The sequence below is a fragment of the Trachurus trachurus genome, assembly GCF_905171665.1.
Source record: "Trachurus trachurus genome assembly, contig: scaffold_81_arrow_ctg1, whole genome shotgun sequence".
Classification (NCBI taxonomy): domain Eukaryota; kingdom Metazoa; phylum Chordata; class Actinopteri; order Carangiformes; family Carangidae; genus Trachurus; species Trachurus trachurus.
In genome coordinates, this window is record NW_028155121.1 from 87501 (window position 1) to 111449 (window position 23949).

At 44.6% G+C, this 23949-nt stretch overlaps 1 protein-coding gene across 1 annotated transcript; it reads right to left on the minus strand.

The window, feature by feature from the left end:
• Window positions 1-234: 234 nt before the first annotated feature.
• On the minus strand, window positions 235-22808 carry LOC311008018 (protein NLRC3-like; the record flags this gene model as incomplete). The annotated part of the gene is made up of 11 exons (XM_084001450.1): window positions 22702-22808; window positions 20802-22599; window positions 20359-20532; window positions 20094-20267; window positions 10510-10683; window positions 10245-10418; window positions 8016-8189; window positions 7751-7924; window positions 948-994; window positions 448-809; window positions 235-399 (listed from the first exon to the last, which is right to left on the minus strand). The coding sequence occupies exons 1-11, from the start codon at window positions 22736-22738 to the stop codon at window positions 235-237; spliced, it is 3453 nt and encodes a 1150-aa protein (XP_083857576.1). The 5' UTR covers window positions 22739-22808.
• Between the last annotated feature and the right edge of the window lie 1141 nt (window positions 22809-23949).

The following is a 23949-nucleotide window of genomic DNA, read 5'->3' on the forward strand; positions in this document are numbered from 1 at the left end:
AGCTCAGTCATCCTCACTCATAGTCTTACCAAAGAAAAAGTCACGTTTTGTTTTTTGTTATTTTGACTTAATAATAATAATAAATGTCTTGATGAAGAAGTTTACAAGAATCATTAAATCACTGATTTAATCCATAAATATAAAAAATGTGAGTGAGAGACAGAGACAGACATGTAGAGACTGAACTGTTCAACAGTGAGAAGGTTTCTGTGACAGGAGGAGACTCTGCTTCACTCAACACAGACTCACTGAGGAACCAGGATAGAATCCAAACCCAGGATGCAGAGGTTGAGTGAAGGTGGTGTTGAAGGTGTAGATGTGGATCAGTGAGTCAGAGGAGACTCTGTAGAAGGACAGAGAGCCAGCAGGACAGTCCACATACACTGCTACTCTGTTAGAGACAGAGGAGGAGGAGGAGGAGGAGGAGGAGGAGGAGGAGGAGGAGGAGGAGGAGGAGGAGGAGGAGGAGGTGATACATGTTGATCTGTTATTGTGATAGACACTGTAACCACCATCAGAGCAGAACAGACTCCAGGACTGATCGTTCCATCCAAACAAACAGTCATCACTGCCTCCTTTCCTGCTGATTCCTCTGTAACTCACTGATATTTCAACGTCTCCTCTCCACTCGACCTCCCAGTAGCAGCGACCAGTCAGACCAGTTGAACACAGCAGCTGATAGAAGTCAAATCTGTCTGGATGATCAGGATATGACTGATGCTCCTCCACATATGTTGCCTTCCTGTTGTTGTCAGACAGTTTGATCCTTCTGCTCACTGTGTTTGTGTCGATTGTGAGTGGACAGGAATCTGATGGAGAGAACAAGACACAGCTGCAGTTATTGATCATGTGATCAGTTATTGACAGTTTGATGAAGACTCATGAGGTCAGTGATGTGACAGTGTGAAGATGGTTGAATGTGCTGCTCAAAGTAAAAACAGACTTACACTTCCTCAGACCTGGTGTCAACCATGGGACTCCAGCAGGCTCCACCCTGAAAGGAGGAGGGGGGTCAGAGCAGCACCTTCTCTGTCAGCATGTGTAGCTGGGTCAATCTTTACTTTGTTTTATTCATCTGATCATTCATTATAGTCATTATTTCTTTATTTTTATCATTCATTATGGTGAACATTCTCAAAACCTGCTCGATGCTAACACTATCTAAAACAAGTTTGAATTTCCTGCTTTGTTTTATATCACTTCTATTTCTAAGTTCCATCTTCACCTGTAGCAAGGGGGAGCGATATTGGGGTAACACACTAAGGGGGACGTGGGCGACGTCGGACCAAACTCCCGGCAAAACTCTGGCTGCTCTTGTTGTGGTAAGACGTGTTGTGAAGCTCTCACGTTGCTCTGTAAAATATGCACTTAAACTGTCATGTAATGCGGTTGAAACTGTGCGCTAAAGTAACGACAGCTTTTATTAATGTGTTGCCGTGTTTTTAATTGTGTTTTACGGTGAAAAAGCGGCTGTAGTTTGGGTTTAACGTGACGTCTGCCGTGTGTGTGTTTTGTGGCCTGTCGTAGGAGGCAGACTGTTTCTACCTGCAGCTGTGTGTTTCCTGACTCTGCCCCTGTGCTGCCTTTGCAGGTGCCTTTTGTCTGAAAAATGCTTTGAAATGTGATTTCTGAGATGTGTTTGTGGTAAATATATGAGAGTTGAGTCTGGTCAGAGCTGTAAAAACGTCACTAGAGCACACATTATTTCACTTTTTATTATTGTCCTTGTGTGGAGGAAAAGTATGGAATATTTTTATTTGATCATTTCATGGTGATTTTTATTCTGTTTTTCTAATGATTATTATTTACAAGTGGGTTATAGACATGTTAATTTCATGTGATTATTTTAGTTTCTATTCAGGAGAGTATCTTTTCTCTAAAATTATTATTACTATTTATTTATTCATTTATTTTTTATTGTGACATACAATAGAGTAAAGAGCAGCAAAAGAGGAACAAACTCTGGCTGCTCTTGTTGTGGAGGCAGACTGTTTCTACCTGCAGCTGTGTGTTTCCTGACTCTGCCCCTGTGCTGCCTTTGCAGAATAAATGAACCAACTCAGATCCATGGTGTTGTCATCCTTCAGCCTATAAGCAACCATTTCACAACTGCTACACATGCACACATGGACATTACATGGCTCTCACACACACACTGTTTTATCACTGTGTTCACATGGAGGCTGGTATGTCTGGATGAACACTGAGCACAGAGAAGAAGGAGCTGGAGTCTTTATCTAGTGATGATACAGAGCAGGAGGAAACACTTCATCACAGCCGCGTAAGGACGGGTGGGCGCCCGCCACCCAAGGGAAAACCCTGCCCACCCAGACGGTTTGCACCAGTTGGACATATCCTATTCACCTTATGTAGCCCCGCCCACTTTGCCACTTCCGGTTTGGCCGCGATTGTGTTAAGACTTCCGGTCAAATGCGGAAGTAAAAACTGATGTAAACTGTCATGTTCGTGTTCCAAGGATGAGGCCGTGTTGATAGCAAGTAACTTAGTTTAATGTCTCACGTTCTCAACAACATACATGTGGCTCCATGCAGTCTTGCTCTACCTCGTTATATGGTACGGTAAGCTGACTACTAACCAGTACTGCCGCCTAGCGGTCAAACATGTAATAACATATCATAACATAAACAATCGACTGAATTTGCAGTGCACTGCGGGAAAATTACAATACAGACAATCAAGTCAACATGAACACTTGAGGGGTTTACTTCAAAGCTAGTTTAGTGGGTTATATTTCATAATTATATTTTTTTATTGAGTCTAAAGCCAGGCTTTCCTGTACTACGAAGGTGGCTCTCTTTCAACCCAGCTAGATCGCCATGGACACTTATGGTAACAGATGTTTAGCTCATAACCTTGTCCCGACCAGGTTATATTCAGAGTTTAATCCTAAAATCGGCTATAAAAGCGCCGCTGTTTCACAATTTAACTCATTTACAGCTGGTGTGACTTTTACTTTGAAATCCCAGTGGAGCTGGCAGAACCAGTACGGAGGGAGAGATCGCGCTGATCCGCTGCTGTTTACCAGCTGTTGAGCCGAGCGTCAGGAGCTCATTTATATACAGTTTATTATATTACTTGGATATAAGCTGCAGCATGGACGTCGGAACTATTTACTGAGAGAGGGAGGGGGGGGGGTTGTTGGGAGGGTCGGGGGAGAGACGCACACTTATCAATGATTAAATATTTGATTTGAAGGTATTTTATAATAGCATACCGTATTTCCTCATAGCCGTTATTCACTTGTTTACATGATCAAATAAAGGCCACACCGGCCCCGTATAGCTAAGCCGGGTCCAAAAAAACCCCCAAAAAACAGTCACCTGGCTGGAACAAACTGACATTGATATGATCAGAAACTCATTCAACTCTGTGGACTGTCTGTGAAGACTGACGGGAGTGAAGCTGCCTCATCCTCTGCTCCAGAGAGAGCCTTGCACTGTCGGACCTGGGTCTCTGCTCCGTGTCCAGAGCCTGGTCGGGAGGCATTTTTCAGAGCCTGGTCGGGAGGCATTTTTCTAAAAAAGAAAAATGCCTTCTCCCTCGCACCACTTCTTGCATGTCTTGAGGACATCAAAGCCTGGATGGCCCTCAACTTTTTAAATTTTAATGAGAAGAAAACAGAAGTGATGGTGTTTGGTCCCAGTGGCCTCTGTGAACCCCCCCCTGTTGACTTGGGCCCTTTGGCAGAGTTTACAAAGCCAACAGTTTTAAACTTGGGTTTTAAGATGGACAGTGATTTTAAACTGGATCGACAAATTAGCTCTGTGGTAAAGTCCAGCTTCTTCCAAATTAGACAGCTGGCAAAGGTCAAACCACTTCTTGCACATCAGCACTTTGAAACAGTAATCCATGCCTTCATCACATCTCGGCTGGATTACTGTAATGCACTTTATTTTGGAGTTAGCCAGTCCTCCCTTGCACGTCTCCAGTTGGTGCAAAATGCGGCCGCACGCCTGCTAACTGGAGTACGTAAGAGGGAGCACATCACCCCCATCCTGGCCTCCCTCCACTGGCTGCCTGTGCATTTTAGAGTTCATTTTAAGATTCTTTTATTTGTTTTTAAATCTTTAAATGGACTGGCCCCTTCTTACCTCTCTGAGCTTCTTCACCCCTACGCCCCTGCTCGGTGCCTCCGGTCAGCTGATCTGCTGCTCCTGGAGGTACCGAGGTCCAAACGGAAGCTCAGAGGGGACAGAGCTTTTTCAGTTGCCGCCCCTAAATTGTGGAACGAGCTTCCCCTCCACATTAGACAGGCCTCCTCACTGTCCATTTTTAAAACTAGTCTTAAAACCCACTTTTATTCTTTGGCGTTCAACTCAGCATGAGACTCTACCTCTGTTTTAGTGTTTTATGGTTTGTTCTATTCATTGTTTTTAATGTTTTTTATTTTAATTGTTTTATTTAAATTCTACATTGTGTTATTGCTTTTAAATTGTTTTAAAAGCAATAAACAATTATTATGTTATATTTATTCTTCTGTTGCACTATGTACAGCACTTTGTTTCAGCTGTGGTTGTTTTAAAGGGCTCTATAAATAAAGTTGAGTTGAGTTGAGTTGAGTCGGGAGGTCGGGACCATGGATGTATTATATTAACGGTCTGGACACGCTGTTCACGCTGTGAACCTGCTCGCTAATGTAAAAAAATAAACGGAGGGATTTAGAAATAAAAGCCTCCCTCAAATAACTTAAGGCGAGACACGGCAGGCAAAAACATCGTTTTTTCATGCACTTATCAATTTTGAGATTTTGGGCTATTTTGCTTCCATAACATGTCTTCTTTCAGACTAGTACAAAGAAATGCTCTAAAATACACATTATGGGTGTTTATTTTACTTCACTTTGACTGGTGTCGCCTGTAGATTTGTCTTGCGTACCCCCTGAGCCGTTTTGCCATACCACAAGTACCCCCTCCCTCATATGTGTTGATGATTCTCCAAAAGTGGTCATATAGAACGTAACTGATTATGAAATGAAAATAATTTCAATTTCTCTCTTCAATTTGTACAAAGACATTTTACACATATTCTCCTGCATTTTAGTTGTTTCTGGCTGTTGTGGTGTTTGTTGTGGTCAAATGTGTCTTCACAGAGTTGTAGGACTGTCACAATACTAAATTTCAAACTCAATGCCAATACCCAGGAAAATATTGACTATGACATCATATTCAATACAGCAGCAGTGCCTCCCAGCTTATTATTGTGACATTATTTTATTTTTAATATAAACAAAAGGACTTATAACAGATGTTTTTTCGTTTTTTTTAATTAAATGAAAAGCTAACTAAGAGTTGTGCAATTCCAGCGTGTTGCTATTGTTTTATTACATTCATTACAATGCCTCTCCTTTCCTCGGGCGGGGCTCCCCCCTCCCCCCTCTCTCACAACACACACACGTGCACGCAGACAGTCACAGCGGAGAAAAAGAGAGGAGACGAGAGAGGGGTGTTGCCGTTAATATCGCCATTTTAAACTCTTAAAGCTAAATTCACCCTACGTGCGTCTAGTTCTGTGTAACTACTCACTCAGGTCTAAACGCTCTGGACGCTGCCTGCTCTGCTCTCCTCTGCTCTGCTCTGCTCTGCTCTGCTCTGCCTGTCGAGTGCGAGCGCGTCGGGCGCTGTGGCGGCGCGCTGTTAATATCGATACTTTTAGAAATCAGTCATGTATCCAGAAGCGCCGTTTTGCATCGATACTTTTGACAACTATACAAAGCTGTGCTACAGGTTGTTGTCTTCTGGGGGGAACTAGTTGTGGAGCACGTACCATTTCAGTAATGGGCTTATGAAGTGACTCGGAATATCTACATATCATCTTAGTAATAAATTAATGAATGTTTCTACGTACCCCCTGCGATGTGCTCACGTACCCCTAGGGGTACGCGTACCACACTTTGGGAACCACTGGTTTAGAAGCATCACGTGATGCGCTCTGAACAGCACAGAGGGACTTTTAAAAACGGGGGAAGGAAATCGATTTAAATCCTCACATAAAATAAAACAGCAATTCTCACTTGCTAGACAACAAAAGACACAGCACAGAAACTCACCGAGCGATAAGATCCCTTTACAAAGTGCGTCATCGCGGAAGCTGTCATCCATAAAAAACGAGTGTTTGGATGCCGTCGGAGACAGCGCGATACAGCGGTGCCTTTTTTTTTTCTTTTTTTTTTTTACATATGACGTCTGAATGAACTGATCGGAGATTTAATATGTCCAAATTGCGCTGGTACAGGGCTTAAAATTAACATCGATCCTCAGAATCACGTGTTCTGCAGTAGTTTACTTCTCAGTGACAGGTGAAACGGATGTGACACTGACATGGGCCAGAGATGATTATTAGCCAGACATAGAGAAACTGAAAACACTGTTGTCATATTACAGATGAGCCCAACTACACCTAAAGTGTTTTTCTTATTTGTTTGTTTTTTTATTTTATTTTCTCTGACCTACTGGCTCACACCTGGAACTCACAGTGGCCAGACACCCTTGTTTCCAGTAACAATGGGCTCTATGCACAGCTCCACTACTTTCTAAATTCAAGGCAGCTCTACTGACAAACTGATTAATCCAGGTGTGTCTGAGTAGTCACAGTGGTCAGACACACCTGGATTAATCAGTTTGTCCAATAATGTAAGACAGGAAATAAAGGAGCTGCTTTAAGTTCAGGAAGTAGAGCTGTGCATAGAGCCAATTTGTGGAATTTTTGCAATAGAATCTTTAAAGGCCGTTTTCTCAAAATGAGCTTTTTCTTATACTCTGGACCCAAAATCTCCAGTTCAGCAGCACTTACATACACCAAACCTTCCAGTTGTATTCCTGCCTATATTCTGAAGGTTTTTACAGAGGGGATTGTTGATATATCATTCACAGCCTGATTTATACAACAATTTATACCTAAAAACAGGGCGAAATTTGATTTTTTTAGGGCGACTACTGGTGACAGTATTTTCTCATTTACAGAGTGATAAAAAGAGATATCCAAAATCCCCTCTGTAAAAACTTTTGACTTTAATATGTCAACAAAATAAAACCAAAATTTTGAAAGTGGCTTTATCCAATCTTCAGATTTTGGGTCTGGAAATGTACACAAATTCACGCATATTTAATTAGATAATGTCTCATTTCCATATTTAAGCATAATATTTAAGAAAACATGTAATACAAAAAATAATTGTCTCAATGTAAGTAATAAACATAGAAAGTTTCATGGCAATAGCTGTTAGTTAAATGTTTTACCCTATTCACCTGGGGTGTCTCGCCTTAACTCATTGAGTGCCAACCACGTAATTTCTCGTTTTTCGTTCCCATGCCTTGAGTGCCAAAAAACGAGATTTCTCGTTTTTTGCTTTTTAAAAAAAAAAAAATTATGAAACTAGACACTTTAACACACCTTATGTGTAAATTTGGGGACTCTACGACGAGTAGAACTGAAATAGATGACGATCAAAAACTCAGCTCATGATCTGGAAGTTTTTATCATAACTCGGCTTTACAAACGGAGGATGTCAGTGGAGTGGGCGGAGCTTCACTGTGGTCTACACCACCTCTAGATCTATGATCTACCTCTAGATCTAGATCTATGATCTAGAGTGATCAGATCTGATGTCATCATCAATGTATCGATCACCTGAGACAGATGTTAATACCAGGTGTGAACGGGGCCATAGAAAATGTTCCAGCTCCTCTTCCTCTATCAGACAGTGTGTGTGGCTGCAGCAGCCTCTCCATACCTGAGAGACTCCAGTCTCCAGTCTGGATCCTCCAGTCCAGCAGACAGCAGCTTCACTCCTGAGGCTCCTGGATGGTTGTAGCTCAGGTCCAGCTCTCTCAGATGGGAGGGGTTGGAGCTCAGAGCTGAGGCCAGAGAAGAACAGCCTTCCTCTGTGATCAGACATCCTGACAGACTGAACACACACAACAACACACAGGAAACCACTGTCAACACCTGCTGCTGTGTTCAAGTGTCATCAGATAAACAGCTGGGTGGATCCTCACCTGAGAGTCTCCAGTCTACAGTGTGGACTCTCCAGTCCACCAGACAACAGCTTCACTCCTGAGTCCTGCAGGTTGTTGTTACTCAGGTACAGCTCTCTCAGACTAGAGGACTGGGAGCTGAGGACTGAGGACAGAGCTTCACAGCTTCTCTCTGAGAGGTTACAGCTGCTCAATCTGAAGAAGAATTCAAGAAAAAAATTAACCCTCACATGAGGACTGGGAGCTGAGGACTGAGGACAGGGCTTCACAGCTTCTCTTTGAGAGGTCACAGCTGCTCAGTCTGAAGAGGAATTCAAGGAAAAACACTCACATACTCTATGGGCCTGATCTACTAAGATCCCAGATAAGGGGCGCTAAATTGCGTGCTCCTGGTAAAAATGTGCGTGTTTGGTTAGCGCATGAAAAACAGGTAATCTACTCAGAGTAACTCGCTAAATGACAGCACACGCAAACAGTATTTAAATGGGGGTTTTGTGCGTGGTAATCGTTTCCGCCATGGAGAGAGTGGACAGAGAGCTGGATGGCTGCATGAAATTTGATCCGATGGATTAATAGAGAGCTCAGGTGGGACACTCAGGCCACACTGACCAGAGGGATCAAAGACGGGGTGAAGACAGAGGTGACGTCTCTCAGTCCCGGGCCCGGTCCCGCAGCTGGGCAGCCACATACTCGAGAGGGAGGAGAGGAGAGGAGAGGAGCGCACAGGAGAGACGTGCGGCGTGCGTAACGGCGCTAAAATGACTTTTAACACACCTGAAAAACTGCTACAGTTCGCTGAAATGACCCCGATGCGAGGAAATTCAGAGATATAAGAGCTTTTGCCCTGGCAGGTATTAAATCAATAAAAGAAAAAACCGCTGTGCCAGATAATACTTGCCTTTCAAACGTACTAAATAAAGACGCAAAAACTTCCACCGCAATCTGTTTCAGGTTTGATAAATCATGCTGCGTGTGCTAAATAAATCTATTTGCATCTACTCCTCCCAATACTTTGCACGTTCTGGCCGAAATGCCCATATTTGCATATTCATCAAGGCAAACGCACTAAATGCATCACGTATGCTTTTTTGCCCGTTTGAGAGACGCAATCCTCAGTGCACCCAGTTAGTAGATCAGCTTGCACAATTTTCTGCGGGTGACATCAAGTTTGCACACGTTTTTATACAAGCAAACCTTTAGTAGATCAGGCCCTTAGTGTTTGTTTCAGTTCACACTTAGAACTTAGAACTAGTTAAAAGTTCAGTTCATACAGATGAAAATGAACTAAGGGGCCGTCCACACGAAGCCGGGTATTTTTGAAACCGTTTGTTTCTCTACATGGTTTGGCCTTTCGTCCACACGTAACCGCAGTTGTCGGCTCCTAAACCAAAGTTTTCTGTAACCGGAGTCCAGGGTGAACTTTTTCTAAAACTCCGGTTTCAGCTTCATGTGTGGACAGGAAAACCGGACATTTTTCACAAAGCCCCGCCCCCCTTAGTTACTGTTGCTAGCACGTCAAGCTTCTCGACGCTGACCCATGGATCATCATGCGCTGACCGCTTAGACGCATATGAGTGGACTATTATGGCTACTGTGAATATCAATAATCACTAAACATGCGGACACTAATACAAAATCGCGTGGTCACCATATGTAAACATAATGTTGATATGGCGAAAATAGACTTTTATCAAATAGTAAATTGCGGTCACTTCCCCACTGTTTTGATTCCTCCCATCCTTACATTTGTTTTCAATGAAGCCTTTCAGAATCAATCAGTGGATCGATGGATTATCGTTATGATGTGTGTATTTGTGTATTTTCGTATCTGTCATAAACAAGAGATTACGGCGGGGTGTGTTAGTAGCACGGACTCTCGTTGCCGGTCAGTTTGAGCCTCCACTCTCTCTGTACAAGTTACAGCTGCTTTCCTGTTAGGAGTGACATCGCCACCTACTGCTTTGGAATGCACATGACATTGTTTGAGACGGATTTGCAGTCTCATGTGGACGGAGTTATTTTTTATCACACCGGTGGTGTGGACGCAAAAAAAAATTTAACCGGGGTCCATAAAAGTTTGGTTTCAAAAATACCCGTGTTCGTGTGGACTAGGCCTAATTTTGGATATTGGTTCCATTTTTTTAAACAAGACTGACAGACTGAACACACACAACAACACATAGGAACTCTCTGTCAACACCTGCTGCTGTGTTCAAGTGTCATCAGATAAACAGCTGGGTGGATCCTCACCTGAGAGTCTCCAGTCTACAGTGTGGACTCTCCAGTCCAGCAGACAGCAGCTTCACTCCTGAGTCCTGCAGGTTGTTGTTACTCAGGTCCAGCTCTCTCAGATGGGAGGGGTTGGAGCTCAGAGCTGAGGCCAGAGAAGCACAGCCTTCCTCTGTGACCAGACATCCTGACAGACTGAACACACACAACAACACACAGGAACCCTCTGTCAACACCTGCTGCTGTGTTCAAGTGTCATCAGATAAACAGCTGGATGGATCCTCACCTGAGAGTCTCCAGTCTACAGTGTGGACTCTCCAGTCCACCAGACAGCAGCTTCACTCCTGAGTCCTGCAGGTCGTTGTTACTCAGGTCCAGGTGTCTCAGACTAGAAGACTGGGAACTGAGGAATGAGGACAGAGCTTCACAGCTTCTCTCTGAGAGGTCACAGCTGCTCAGTCTGAAGAAGAATTCAAGGAAAAAATACTCACATCTGTGTTTGTGTCAGTTCACAGTTAAAGAACTAGTTAAAAGTTCAGTTCATACAGATGAAAATGAACAAATTTTTGTCCATTAGTTGCATTTTTAAAATAGATGTTCTCCTTCTACCTTCAGCCCCAAATCATCGCCACAAACAAACTATATGAATTAATTGACCAGAAGAACTGAAGACATGACATACATTTCCAACAAAACAAAAAAAATGTTGAGTTTGAGAAAACATTTTACCACTTAAAGAGGAACTAAACTCCTAAACCACTTTTTTCTGCTGAAAACAAATATATTTGGGTATAAGGTAGTGTTGTCGGTTGATTCTGGTCCAACTTTTGACATTTTAGTCAAAATATTTCAATTTGGTGTATTTTGTAGTAAAAATGTAGAGTGACTGCCCTCTATGGGTTGAAACACGGCTATTACAATCAAATTTTTCTATTGGCTGAGATGGAGGCAGATGACGGTTTGGAGGCAGTATTACGGCTAAACTGAGACCAATAAAAACAATCAGCCGCGGTGGGCTGAACACGGGAGAAATAGTTGACGCGCACACTTCGCTTTACTCTTGCTCTCAAAGCACCTTTATTTCCATATCACGGCAACACAGAAGCTCCAACTGCTTACAAACGTCCGCGCAAGGTTAATAAGGGAAGCACAATGTGATGTGATAGCGCAGCGGTCAACAGAAAGTTTCACCCCCGTGGCTCACCCCACGCCATGTTCAAACGCCAACTGATGAGACCAGGTGAGTGCAATCACAAGTAACCACGGATCACACGCCCACAGTGACACACCCCTACCCACGCACCAATGCAGTGTTCACATCCACAAACCAAACACACACAGACTTACATACGGCTCCTACATTCCGGCCCCTAATTATTTAAGGCAATAATTACACAATTATAACATGTAGGAGACCAAACTTAAGGTTAGCAAGATATCAACATCACACTCAAAAATATCTCTTACCCATGACCTACGATTTATGGCAAATAGTCCCGGTAATCATACAAATCAGTCCAAGTCCATTCACGTGCACAAATGTCCAAGTCAATACAAACTGTCCATATTCAGAGTCCATGCAGCTCTTCTGACTCCTCCGCCTCTTGAAGAAGGCACACCTTGGTGATGGGCCTGTCCAGATAGCTGCTCCTAGTCTTAATGCGGACCCGACGCACAAGTCCTCCTCTGTCAGGGTCTGCCCGCACAATCCTTCCAGTAAGCCATGAATTACGGGGAGCCGAGTCGTCCACGATGATCACAACATCCCCTGGCATGAAGTTTCGTCTGGTGCTCTGCCACTTCTGGCGCTCCTGAAGCTGGGGCAAATACTCCTTGACCCAGCGTTTCCAAAACAAGTCGGACATATACTGCACTTGTTTCCACCGTCGACGAGCGTATATGTCCTCCCTTTGAAACACTCCTGGTGGCAATGCAGGTTTGGACTTGAGCAGCAGCAGATGATTCGGGGTCAGCGCTTCTAAGTCATTTGGATCAGTGGATGCCTTGGTTATAGGGCGGCTATTAATAATAGCCTCAACTTCACAAAAGACTGTACAGAGACACTCTTCATCCAGATTCTGTGTTCTCAAGACAGAATTCAACACTTTCCTCACAGATCTAATCAATCGCTCCCACACTCCGCCGTGATGTGAACCAGTGGGCGGGTTGAAAATCCACTTGATTCCCTTCTGAAGGAGTGTGTCATTGATCTGGGCATGGTTCCATTTTCCGACAGCTTCCCTCAATTCACGCTCAGCTCCGATAAAATTCGTGCCATTATCGGAACGCAACTCCAACACCTGACCACGTCTTGCAATGAACCGTCTAAGAGCGTTCACAAAAGAATCGGTGTCTAAAGACGATGCCAGCTCCAGGTGTATAGCTCTCATCGCAAGACATGTAAAAATTACACCGTACCTTTTCGCTGTTCCCCTTCCCCGCTTGACCTCAAACGGTCCAAAGCAATCCACTCCCACTCTGGTGAATGGAGGCTCATCAGGTGACACTCTGTCCTGGGGAAGATCTGCCATGCGCTGATGTCCTGGGGCAGCATGTAATCTACGACAGACAACACACTTGGATAAAGTCTTCCTTATTGCAATGCTCGCACCAGGAATCCAATATCTTTGGCGTAACTTTGCCAACATGTGGTTACGCCCACCATGACCTGTCTGCAGATGTACATGATGTAAAATGAGGTCAGAAATATGAAGATCCTTGGCCAGTATAGCCGGATGTTTTGCCTCATCCGGCATGGCTGTTCTGCTAAGTCTGCCTCCAACTCTTAGAACACCTCCTTCGAGTATGGGATCAAGCTTGCAAAGGTGACTGGTCCTCTTCACACCTTCTCTCTTTTGCAAACTAGTTATCTCTTCTGGAAACCGTTTCCTTTGACAAAAACAGAGAATTGCGGTTTCTGCCCTGTCAAACTCTTCAAGTGAAAGAGGCCCGAGGGCAGCACGAGCCTTGACACTCTGCATCTCCTCTTCTATCTTCTTCTTGAGCTGTTCTTCATCCAGGCCAGATTGAACAAGAACAGCTTTCAATTGCTTCCTCCTTCCAACAAGATCCCACAGCCAACTCTTGAACCTGAGAAGCCAGCCCACCATCCTTTTCAACCTGATCCAAGAAGAGAAATGATTCATAAAGCTCATAATGATGTCCGCCTGCTCATTAGCTTGGATAGCATTCACAGAAATGACAGTCTTGATCTCAGGATCTTCTGAAGAGACATTTCCTGACAAATCAGGAGTTATTGGCCATTTCATTTCAGGTTCGACAAGAAACTTAGGCCCAGACACCCAACTATCGCTCTTTAGGAAGGACTCAACCTTGGCTCCTCTTGAAGCCAAGTCTGCAGGATTGCTGGATGTATTCACATATCTCCACTGAGATGAGTTAGTCGAAGCAAGTATCTCTGAGACCCGATTTGCAACAAATATCTTGAACCTTGATGTTTCATTCCTGATGTACTTTAATACCGAGGTACTGTCAGTCCAAAAAATGGACTCCTGCAGCGGCATTTTCAGCTCTTTCCTCCACAACTTATCCATTCTGCTCGCAACCACCGCAGCTGTTAACTCCATGCGAGGGATGGTGATCGATTTCAATGGAGCTACACGTGCCTTTCCCATTATAAAGGCACTATGTGCCTGCCCACAGATGTTATGCAGCAACAGGTAGGTCACGGTTCCATACCCATCCTCACTCGCATCTGCAAAGTGGTGGAGCCGAGCAGAAGCAACTTCCCCAAAGTTGAGAGGTTTTAAGCACCTGTCGACCTTAAACTCCTCGAGCCGATGTAACTCATTTAGCCAGGCCCTCCACTCCTGGGCCACAATGAGGGGCAAGGCATCATCCCAACCAAGCTGTCGCCTACACAAGTCTTGAGGAATCCTTTTGGCGGATAGCACAACGGGCGCTAGCAATCCCAAAGGATCGTAAATAGAGCTGACAGTGGACAAGATCCCTCTCCTTGTTAGAGGTCTGTCCCGGAGCGTGATTTTAAACTTGAATGAATCTGACTGGACACACCATTGTACCCCTAAGGCTCTTTCCATAGGCAAGATGTCATTGTCCAAGTCCAGATCCTTCACCTCTATAGCTCTTTCCTGTTGAGGTATGGCAGCGATGACAGCACGTCTGTTGCTAATCCATTTAGTGAGCTTGAAGCCTCCTTTAGCACAAAGCGCGCATAGTTCTTCATAAAGTGAGACTGCCTCCTCTTCTGAACCAACAGACACAAGGCAGTCGTCAACATAAAAATTATGCAACACAGAATCAACTGACCTTGGACTGAACTGTTCCTTGTTGTCATCTGCACACTTTCTTAAAGCAAAACTTGCACAACTTGGAGAGGATGTGGCGCCAAACAGATGTGCAACCATTCTATACTCCACCAGATCCTGGCCATGGTCTCCATCCGGCCACCAAAGAAACCTTAAGAGGTCTGTGTCAACACTTGGTACTCTGACCTGATGGAACATAGCCTCAATGTCCGCCATTAGTACTACAGGCTCCTTTCGGAATCTGGTTATGACCCCCACCAGCGAGCTAGTCAGATCAGGGCCCTGGACGAGCTGGGCATTTAGAGATGTTCCCCGGAATGAAGCTCCACAGTCAAAGACCACCCTAATCTTTCTCTTCTGTGGGTGGTACACACCGTGGTGAGGTATGTACCATACCCTACCGTCACAGCGCTCCAGATCCCCGGCTGGGACACTCTCAGCATAACCTTTGGAAATTATGTCACTCATGAAGTTGGTGTAGTCAGCATGGAATGAACTGTCCCTGTTAAACCTCCTTTTGAGACTCAGAGCACGCTGTTCTGCAACAGTTCTGTTATTAGGCAATTTGACATCATCTTGTCTCAAAGGTAAACCAACACTGTAATGACCATCCACCAATGTGGCAGACTTGTTGACCAACTTCATGAAATGACAGTCTTCTTTCGATAATCCAAGCTGTTCATCCTGTGCACATTCAGGGAAATCGGCCTTTGTTTGCTGCTCCCACAATTCCTCAAGTCTTGAAACAGAAATCCTATTGACAGTGGCATGTCGCTGCATACAAGCAGCGTCACTGCCGAAGTCTCCTCTGAGAGGACCGTTTACAGTCCAGCCTAACACAGTTTTGACTGCGTATGGACCTCCGTTCGTGCTCCGAACAACTTCCCATGGCTCTAGAGCAATAGGAACATTAGTACCAATCAGAAGATCTACCCCTGAATCGATCTCCGAAATTTTCACATGTTCCAGGTGTGGCCATCTTTGAAGGTCTTCCTGTCGAGGAATGTTACCTTGAAGGACAGGCATGCTTTTCTGGGTGAATATGTCAGGCAGCTCACAGAAACAATCTGTGTCCAATCCAGCTACCTCCAGGTCTGAAACAATGTGACTATCGACAGCTTTCTCCTGACCCATTGTCCGTAGGAGAATAGCTGTTCTTCTCCCTGTGAGATTCAGCTTGTTCATGAGCCTTTCAGTACAAAATGATGCAGAACTCCCAGGGTCCAGGAAGGCATAAGTGATCAATATTTCATCTCCTTTCTTCGACTTCACTTGAACAGGAAGTATGGAGAGTGTACAGTCGCGATCACCGGCCCCAGTAAGCCCGCTAGATTGTACTGAGATTAAAGCCCTTCTGTTAGCTGTCTCTGGCCCCATGTTAGCTTGCTCTGAAACAGCTTCCTTTTCCTTAGAATGGATATGCAACATGGTAGGATGTTTCAGATTGCATACTTAACACAAAAGACGCTTACGACAATCTTTGCTCCTGTGCCCAATGCACAGACAGCCAAAACACACCGCCTTTTGTTTCAAGAAAGACATTTTTTCACTGTGTGACTTCCTTTCCAATAGACGACACAGATCCAGGGCATGTCCAGCACCACAAAACAAGCAAACCTTTACAACAGCTGAGGCCCTTTCCCTCCTCATACTGGCCTCGACAGTTTTGTCCAATGTAGCGACGGTGGTAGCGAAGCTACTTCCTTTTGCTTTAGAATAAGGTTGGGATTTATAATTCCTCACATCCTTTCTTACTGCTGTTTGAGAATCCTGAATATCTCCAAACAGTGGGTCACTTGCAATCTTTACTTGTTTTTCAATAATTTCAACAATGTCACAAAAGGTCACTCTGCGATGGAATTTATCCTGTAACTCACAGGCAACGTTTCTCCATCTATCCCGGAGTTTATAAGGCAATTTCTTAATGACTGTTTGCATATTAGCTGTAACGTCCAACTCATGCATGGCACCTACCTCTCCCATGGCATTGCAGCATCCTCGTAATAAAAAACTATATGCCTGCAGGGCTTTCACGTCCTCAGGTTTCAAAACTGACCATGTGAGGACCTTCTCCATGTAGGCAGAAGCAATTTTTAAAGAATTGCCAAAATGTTCTTGCAACAAAGATTTAGCTTTGGCATATCCTTGATCATGAGGCATATGCTGACAGCTTCTAACCAGGTCCTTGGGCTGGCCTCTGGTGTACTGCTCAAGAAAGTATAAGCAATCTTTAGCACTGTGCGTCTTGTCTTCGATACTATGTTCAAATGCCCTCATGAAGGTTTGGAATTGTAAAGGATCACCATCAAAAATCTGAATGTCCCGTCTTGGAAGAAAAAAGAGAGACTGCTGCTCAACCAACAAGGATGTAATTTCATTCTGTTTCTCCAAGACCGTTATTAAACGATTATGATCCATGGTATTTTGCATCACAGGTACAGGATTTTCTGAGTTCAACTGAAACTGATGACATGATCGTGTACTTTGTATTTTACTTTGTTGCACCTTTGGCTCCAACCCATTTGACCATGTGACTTGTGACTGCAGCTCATTCCTTTTCTCCTTAGGTCTCGCATCCAACAAATGTGAACGTGGCTGGTCACCTATTGGCATATACTGAGATGGCTGTTTAGCTACCACAGGCACAAATGTCTCAGCATCAGCATTCAGTTTTGGAGCTCTCCTTTGTTGTCTCTCCAAATATGAGTTCATTCCGTTAGATTTAATGCTGGAAACTCTAGAGCCTTCCGAGGCCTTTAACACTTTAACTTTAGCTATTGATGCAGCCAATTCCATATCCAAATCAAGCTGCTCTTTCTTTTTTCTGAGCAGCTCTTCTTGCTCTTCCAAAGCATGTTTGTCCTTTAAAAGGCTTTGGCGAGCAAGGAGGGCCGCCATGTCTGCCTCAGCTTTAATACGTGCTGATGAGGTAGATGAAACACAGGACTTACTTCCTGCTGAACTTCTTTTCCTTGAGGTTCTACTTGCAACATTGGAAATGCTGTCCCTCGGTTCAACATCATCTACTGTCACTGCAATCCCCGCACCATTTTCAGAGTGTTTAGATAAATAATTTCCATTAGTTTTTACATCAAATGGTTCAATGTAAGGTGGATGTAACTGAGGCGAGGTGAGGACATCATCTGTGCTCATTTGTGCAGCACTTTGATTAGATTGTCTACTTGCATCAGAAAGCCACCCCCTTACATTGTCTATAAAGCCACTGTTATGCTTAAGTATACTCGAGAACCAGGTGTTTTGTTTTTCTTGTTCCTCTTGAGGAAGCAACTGAATCACAGCTTCATGAAGTTGGCTTGCATCCTCAAGCAACACAGATAAGTTTGCAAGATGAGACTGAACACTTGGCGCATTATCTTCATTTTGCATAAGTTCTTTAATTTTCTTTATAGCGGCTTTAATTTTATTTACCTTAGCTTGACGATCTGTTTGAAACGTTTGTATTTGATTTTCCAATGCTTTCACAGAGAGTTTTATTATTCGTTTTTCAATTCCCACATTAACATCAGGACATGAAGAAGATCTACTTAAATCCATGTTCATTTATGAATTATCAAAACATCCATGCACAGCCCAAAACATTATAGATCACACACAGCGCTTTAATGGCGTGAATACGTCACAGGAAGCCTTGCATACACACGAGCGATAACGATCCACAAACAGGCAATTGCGTCATGTATTCCCCGCTGAACTGCCTATAGAAAACTATCTAAACTCACCCTAGTCTTCTGTGCATACTAGCGGTGGGTATTTATGTACCTATATACTGTTAGTCTTGAACAAGACAAACTGTCTTAGAAAAAGAACTACGGCGGCACTCCCGAGCCAATGGCTCCACCCGCTTGATGACACGAAAATAACAAACGGCTTAAAACAAAAAAGGAGTACAACCACCTTATGTGGTTACACTGCTAAAGCCTACCAGGGGAATTATTTAGGCTAATTCGCAAATATGACCTGTTGTGTGTGTTTGTGTATGCGTGACCATACCTCCGTTCCCGTGGTTGTGATGAACGAGCCGCACGGGCTGGCTGTGAATGAATGAAAACCTACTATGGCGATGAATGAACTGGTGCGTCTCTGCGCGCTCCAACTTCCTTGTTTGAAGCGTTCCAGAATGATCCCAGGAATCCAGCGTCAACGAAACTTTCCGTGGATCAACACTTCGGTAACTTTTCTGTTGACTAATATTACGGCTAAACTGAGACCAATAAAAACAATCAGCCGCGGTGGGCTGAACACGGGAGAAATAGTTGACGCGCACACTTCGCTTTACTCTTGCTCTCAAAGCACCTTTATTTCCATATCACGGCAACACAGAAGCTCCAACTGCTTACAAACGTCCGCGCAAGGTTAATAAGGGAAGCACAATGTGATGTGATAGCGCAGCGGTCAACAGAAAGTTTCACCCCCGTGGCTCACCCCACGCCATGTTCAAACGCCAACTGATGAGACCAGGTGAGTGCAATCACAAGTAACCACGGATCACACGCCCACAGTGACACACCCCTACCCACGCACCAATGCAGTGTTCACATCCACAAACCAAACACACACAGACTTACATACGGCTCCTACAGGCAGCTTTCGTCACCGGCCACCAGCTCCCCGACCAATCAGCACCGGCTGCTGCCTGCCGCTAACGGTTGCTAGGCGCTCTAGCTGCTCTGCTGCGGCTAACGGTAACAGCTGCCTGAATGGGAATCGCTAGTGCGGCCGGCGCTAACGAGCCGTTAACGAGCTAACGAGCCGGCGGATCAGCCGTAGATGCTGTGTCACGGCTCTGGCGTCCTCTCCACGCTACTAGTGCTGAGTTGCTCGTTAGTAGCTCGTTAGCGCTAGCAGAAGTGTCGATGTGTGTTTATTACTTTTTTTTCTCTTTTGTGTGATTTCGCGGGTGTGAATGGGGCGCAGGGGGGAGGGGGGGAGGGGGATCGGAGAGTGCTCCTGAGTCCCGCCCATAATCAAGGCATTTTTTGAATTTCAAGCTTAGAGCACGTCATCCAAAACTGAGGAGTTTAGTTGCTCTTTAAACAATGAGTCATATTCTACTGAATCTCAAAAATCTGGTGTAGAGAAGGCAAACTGTATGGGCTCAATATACATGAAAACATGTTTTTTTCTTTTTCACTTGTTTGTACGTAGAACTGCTTCAAACACTTAAACTGTTACTATTGTTATGTATTGTTACTATTTCTACTACTCTGATGAACGTGTACTTCATCAGAGAAGTACATGTGTCTGTAACATCTGTACCACAACAACATACAGTACTATTGATACTGAGCCGTCTCCTTGGAGACATCATGAGACATGATCGAAAATTGTCATAAAAAGGTTCATCATTTGTAAACTGATTTATTCAGTTCGACATTCACTAGCGACAAGAAAATGTCCAATGAAGCACAGCCTTCCTCTTTGATCAGACATCCTGACAGACTGAACACACACAATAACACACAGGAACTCTGTCAACACCTGCTGCTGTGTTCAAGTGTCATCAGATAAACAGCTGGATGGATCCTCACCTGAGAGTCTCCAGTCTACAGTGTGGACTCACCTGAGAGTCTCCAGTCTACAGTGTGGACTCTCCTGTCCACCAGAAAGCAGCTTCACTCCTGAGTCCTGCAGGTTGTTGTTACTCAGGTCCAGCTCTCTCAGATGGGAGGGGTTGGAGCTCAGAGCTGAGGCCAGAGAAGCACTGCTTTCCTCTGTGATCAGACATCCTGACAGACTGAACACACACAACAACACACAGGAACCCTCTGTCAACACCTGCTGCTGTGTTCAAGTGGCATCAGATAAACAGCTTGATGAATCCTCACCCGAGAGTCTCCAGTCTACAGTGTGGACTCTCCAGTCCACCAGACAGCAGCTTCACTCCTGAGTCCTGCAGGTCGTTGTTATTCAGGTCCAGGTGTCTCAAACTAGAGGACTGGGAGCTGAGGACTGAGGACAGAGCTTCACAGCTTCTCTCTGAGAGGTTACAGCTGCTCAGTCTGAAGAGATGATCATGAGGAATTAAAGAAGAAATTAATTTATGTTCTGCCCTGTTGAAAACAGAGAAGTGTCTATATGATACATATGTCCAACTATCTTAGACTTAGACTTTTATTTAATTGATCCCAAGGGAAATTCAAGTATCCAGTAGTGCAGACATTCAAATAATTAAAGGGCATAAAAAAGTAATATAACACAAGGATTAGAAAATATACACTATATACATCCATATGTATATGTAGCTATGTACATCCATTTCTACACTTACAGAGCTTTGTTAGAGGCTTTGACCACTGGCAGCAGCCTCAGAAGAGCCTCCTCTGAAGCAGAGTATTTCTTCAGGTCAAACTCGTTCAGATCTTCTTCTGATGACAGTAAGATGAAGACCAGAGCCGACCATTGAGCAGGAGACAGTTCATCTGTGGAGAGACTTCCTGATCTCAGGGACTGTTGAATCTCCTCCACTAGAGAACGATCATTCAGTTCATTCAGACAGTGGAACAGGTTGATGCTTTTCTCTGCAGAGGGAGTCTCTTCAATCTTCTTCTTGATGTAATGGACTGTTTTCTTATTTAACCGTGAGTCACTTCCTGTCTGAGTCATCAGACCTCGTAGGAGATTCTGATTGGTCTTCAGTGAAAGACCCAGGAGGAAGCGGAGGAACAAGTCCAGGTGTCCATTTGGACTCTGTAAGGCCTCGTCCACAGCACTCTGGTAGAAAGGTGTTGATTTGTCTCCAAACACTTGAGACCACCTGGATGTTGTTTGTTGTTGTGACATCAGGTTGAGTCCAGAGTTGATGAAGGTCAGATGAACATGAAGAGCAGCCAGAAACTCCTGAACACTCAGATGGACGAAGCAGAACACCTTGTCCTGGTACAGGCCGCTCTCCTCTTTAAAGATCTGTGTGAACACTCCTGAGTACACTGAGGCTGCTGTGATATCGATGCCACACTCTGTCAAGTCTGATTCATAGAAGATCAGGTTTCCTTTCTGCAGCTGCTCAAAAGCCAGTTTTCCCAGTGTCTCAATCATCTTCCTGCTCTCTGGACTCCAGTGTGGATCTGTCTCAGCTCCTCTATCATACTTGACCTTCTTCAGTTTTAGATGAACCACCAGGAAGTGGATGTACATCTGAGTCAGGGTCTTGGGCAGCTCTCCTCCCTCTCTGGTCTTCAACAGCTCCTCCAGAACTGTAGCAGAGATCCAGCAGAAGACTGGGATGTGGCACATGATGTGGAGGCTTCGTGATGTCTTGATGTGGGAGATGATCTCTCTGGCCTGCTCCTCATCTCTGAACCTCTTCCTGAAGTACTCCTCCTTATGTGGGTCAGTGAACCCTCTGACCTCTGTCACCATGTCAACACAGTAAGGAGGGATCTGATTGGCCGCTGCAGGTCGTGTGGTTATCCAGAGGCGAGCAGAGGGAAGCAGGTTCCCCCTGATGAGGTTGGTCAGCAGCACGTTGACTGAGGTGGACTCTGTCACATCAGTCAGGATGTCAGTGTTGTGGAAGTCCAGAGGAAGTCGACACTCGTCCAGACCGTCAAAGATGAAGACGACCTGGAACTGATCAAACCTGCAGATTCCTGCTGCTTTGGTTTCAGAGAAGAAGTGATGAACAAGTTCCACCAAGCTGAACCTTTTCTCTTTCAGCACATTCAGCTCTCTGAAGGTGAAGGGAAATGTGAAGTGTATGTCCTGGTTGGTTTTGTCTTCAACCCAGTCCAGAGTGAACTTCTGTGTCAAGACTGTTTTCCCAATGCCAGCCACTCCCTTTGTCATCACTGTTCTGATTGGTCGGTCTCTTCCAGGTGGGGCTTTAAAGATGTCTTCTTGCCTGATGGTTGTTTCTGGTCTGTCTGGTTTCCTGGACGCTGTTTCAATCTGTCTGACCTCATGTTCATCATTGACCTCTCCAGTCCCTCCCTCTGTGATGTAGAGCTCTGTGTAGATCTGGTTCAGAAGAGTTGGGTTTCCTGCTTTAGAGATCCCCTCAAACACACACTGGAACTTCTCCTTCAGGGCAGATTTGAGTTTACGTCGACAAACTGGAGCAAAATATTCTGAATAAAAACATAAGAAACAAGATCAATAAGAAAATATAACATTCAAATTCCTCTAAATAATGACTATATCATGTTAAATCTTTAGAGAAATCCCCTTACTGCTCTGCAGACACTCAGCCAGCTCCTCCTTCTCCATCTTCCTCAGGAAGTTCACTGTGATCTTCACTAATGCCTCTCTGCTGCTCCTCCTCTGCTCTTCATCCTCACCATCCTCCCTCTGACTCCCTGAGCATTCTGGGTAATCTGGACTCATAAGCTTGTGGATCTTCTTCAGCTCGTTCTTGACAAAAGTGATCATGTTCTCCTCCAGCAGCTGGAACAGAAACTCTATGAGTGACAGCATCAAACTAAAACCTGACAGACTGACAATCCACTGGTGTCAAAGTGCAGCATGGAGAAGATTGTGAACACAACAGATGTAACAGCAGCTGTTGGACATGTCCTCACCATAAATATGGAGTCCAGGTGTGTTTGATGCTGCTGGGCAGACTGACCACTGGGAACCTCTGAGCTCTCCTGCTCCACTCTGTGGAGGAATCAGTGTCAAGTCAACATCAGGACAGAGAGATAATACAAGATGGACTTTATATGTCCCCTGAGGACGTTCACAACAGACAGAGACACTTTGGTTTCAGACCTGGTCCAACAACACGTCATACAAACTGGTTCATTTCTACAACAACCTGAGTCTGACTCAGTTACAGCTTACATCTGATCAGCTGATCCACGTCCTCCTTTAAAGCCAATGCTCCAGTCCTTTGAGTCGTTGCTCTTTAAAGACAGAGAGCTGGGTCCAGGAGAGTCTGGTCTCTGCTGCTGGATCCTGAAACAACAACACAACTGATAAATTTGTTGGAGAAAAACTGATGAAAAATATCTTCAAACTTTTAATAAACATGATAATTGACTTTTGGAGAGAAAAGTCTTTCTGACTGTTTTAAATTCTGACCTTCCATCAATAGATCGGCTTAAGTTAATAGGACGACCCATGGAGATGTCGCTCTTCATGGACACACAGCCTGATCCAGGTCCAGGTCCAGGTCCAGGTCCAGGTCCAGGTCCAGGTCCAGGTCCAGGTCCAGGTCCAGGTCCAGCAGACTGTGGCTTGTGCTGCTGCTTTGGCCTTGAACACAACACACACACACAGAGCTTTAAGTGTGAATAATGATGGAGCAGTGATCTGAGTCATGGACAGTTAGAGATGCTCATCTGACCTTTGACCTGTGGTCTGGCTCTTGGTTTTAGAGGGAGGGGCTCCCTCCTCTCTGTCCTCACACTGATCCATGCTGCTGAGCTCACATCCACATCAGCTCACACACACTTTGTAGCTTCACCTGCAGAGGAAAC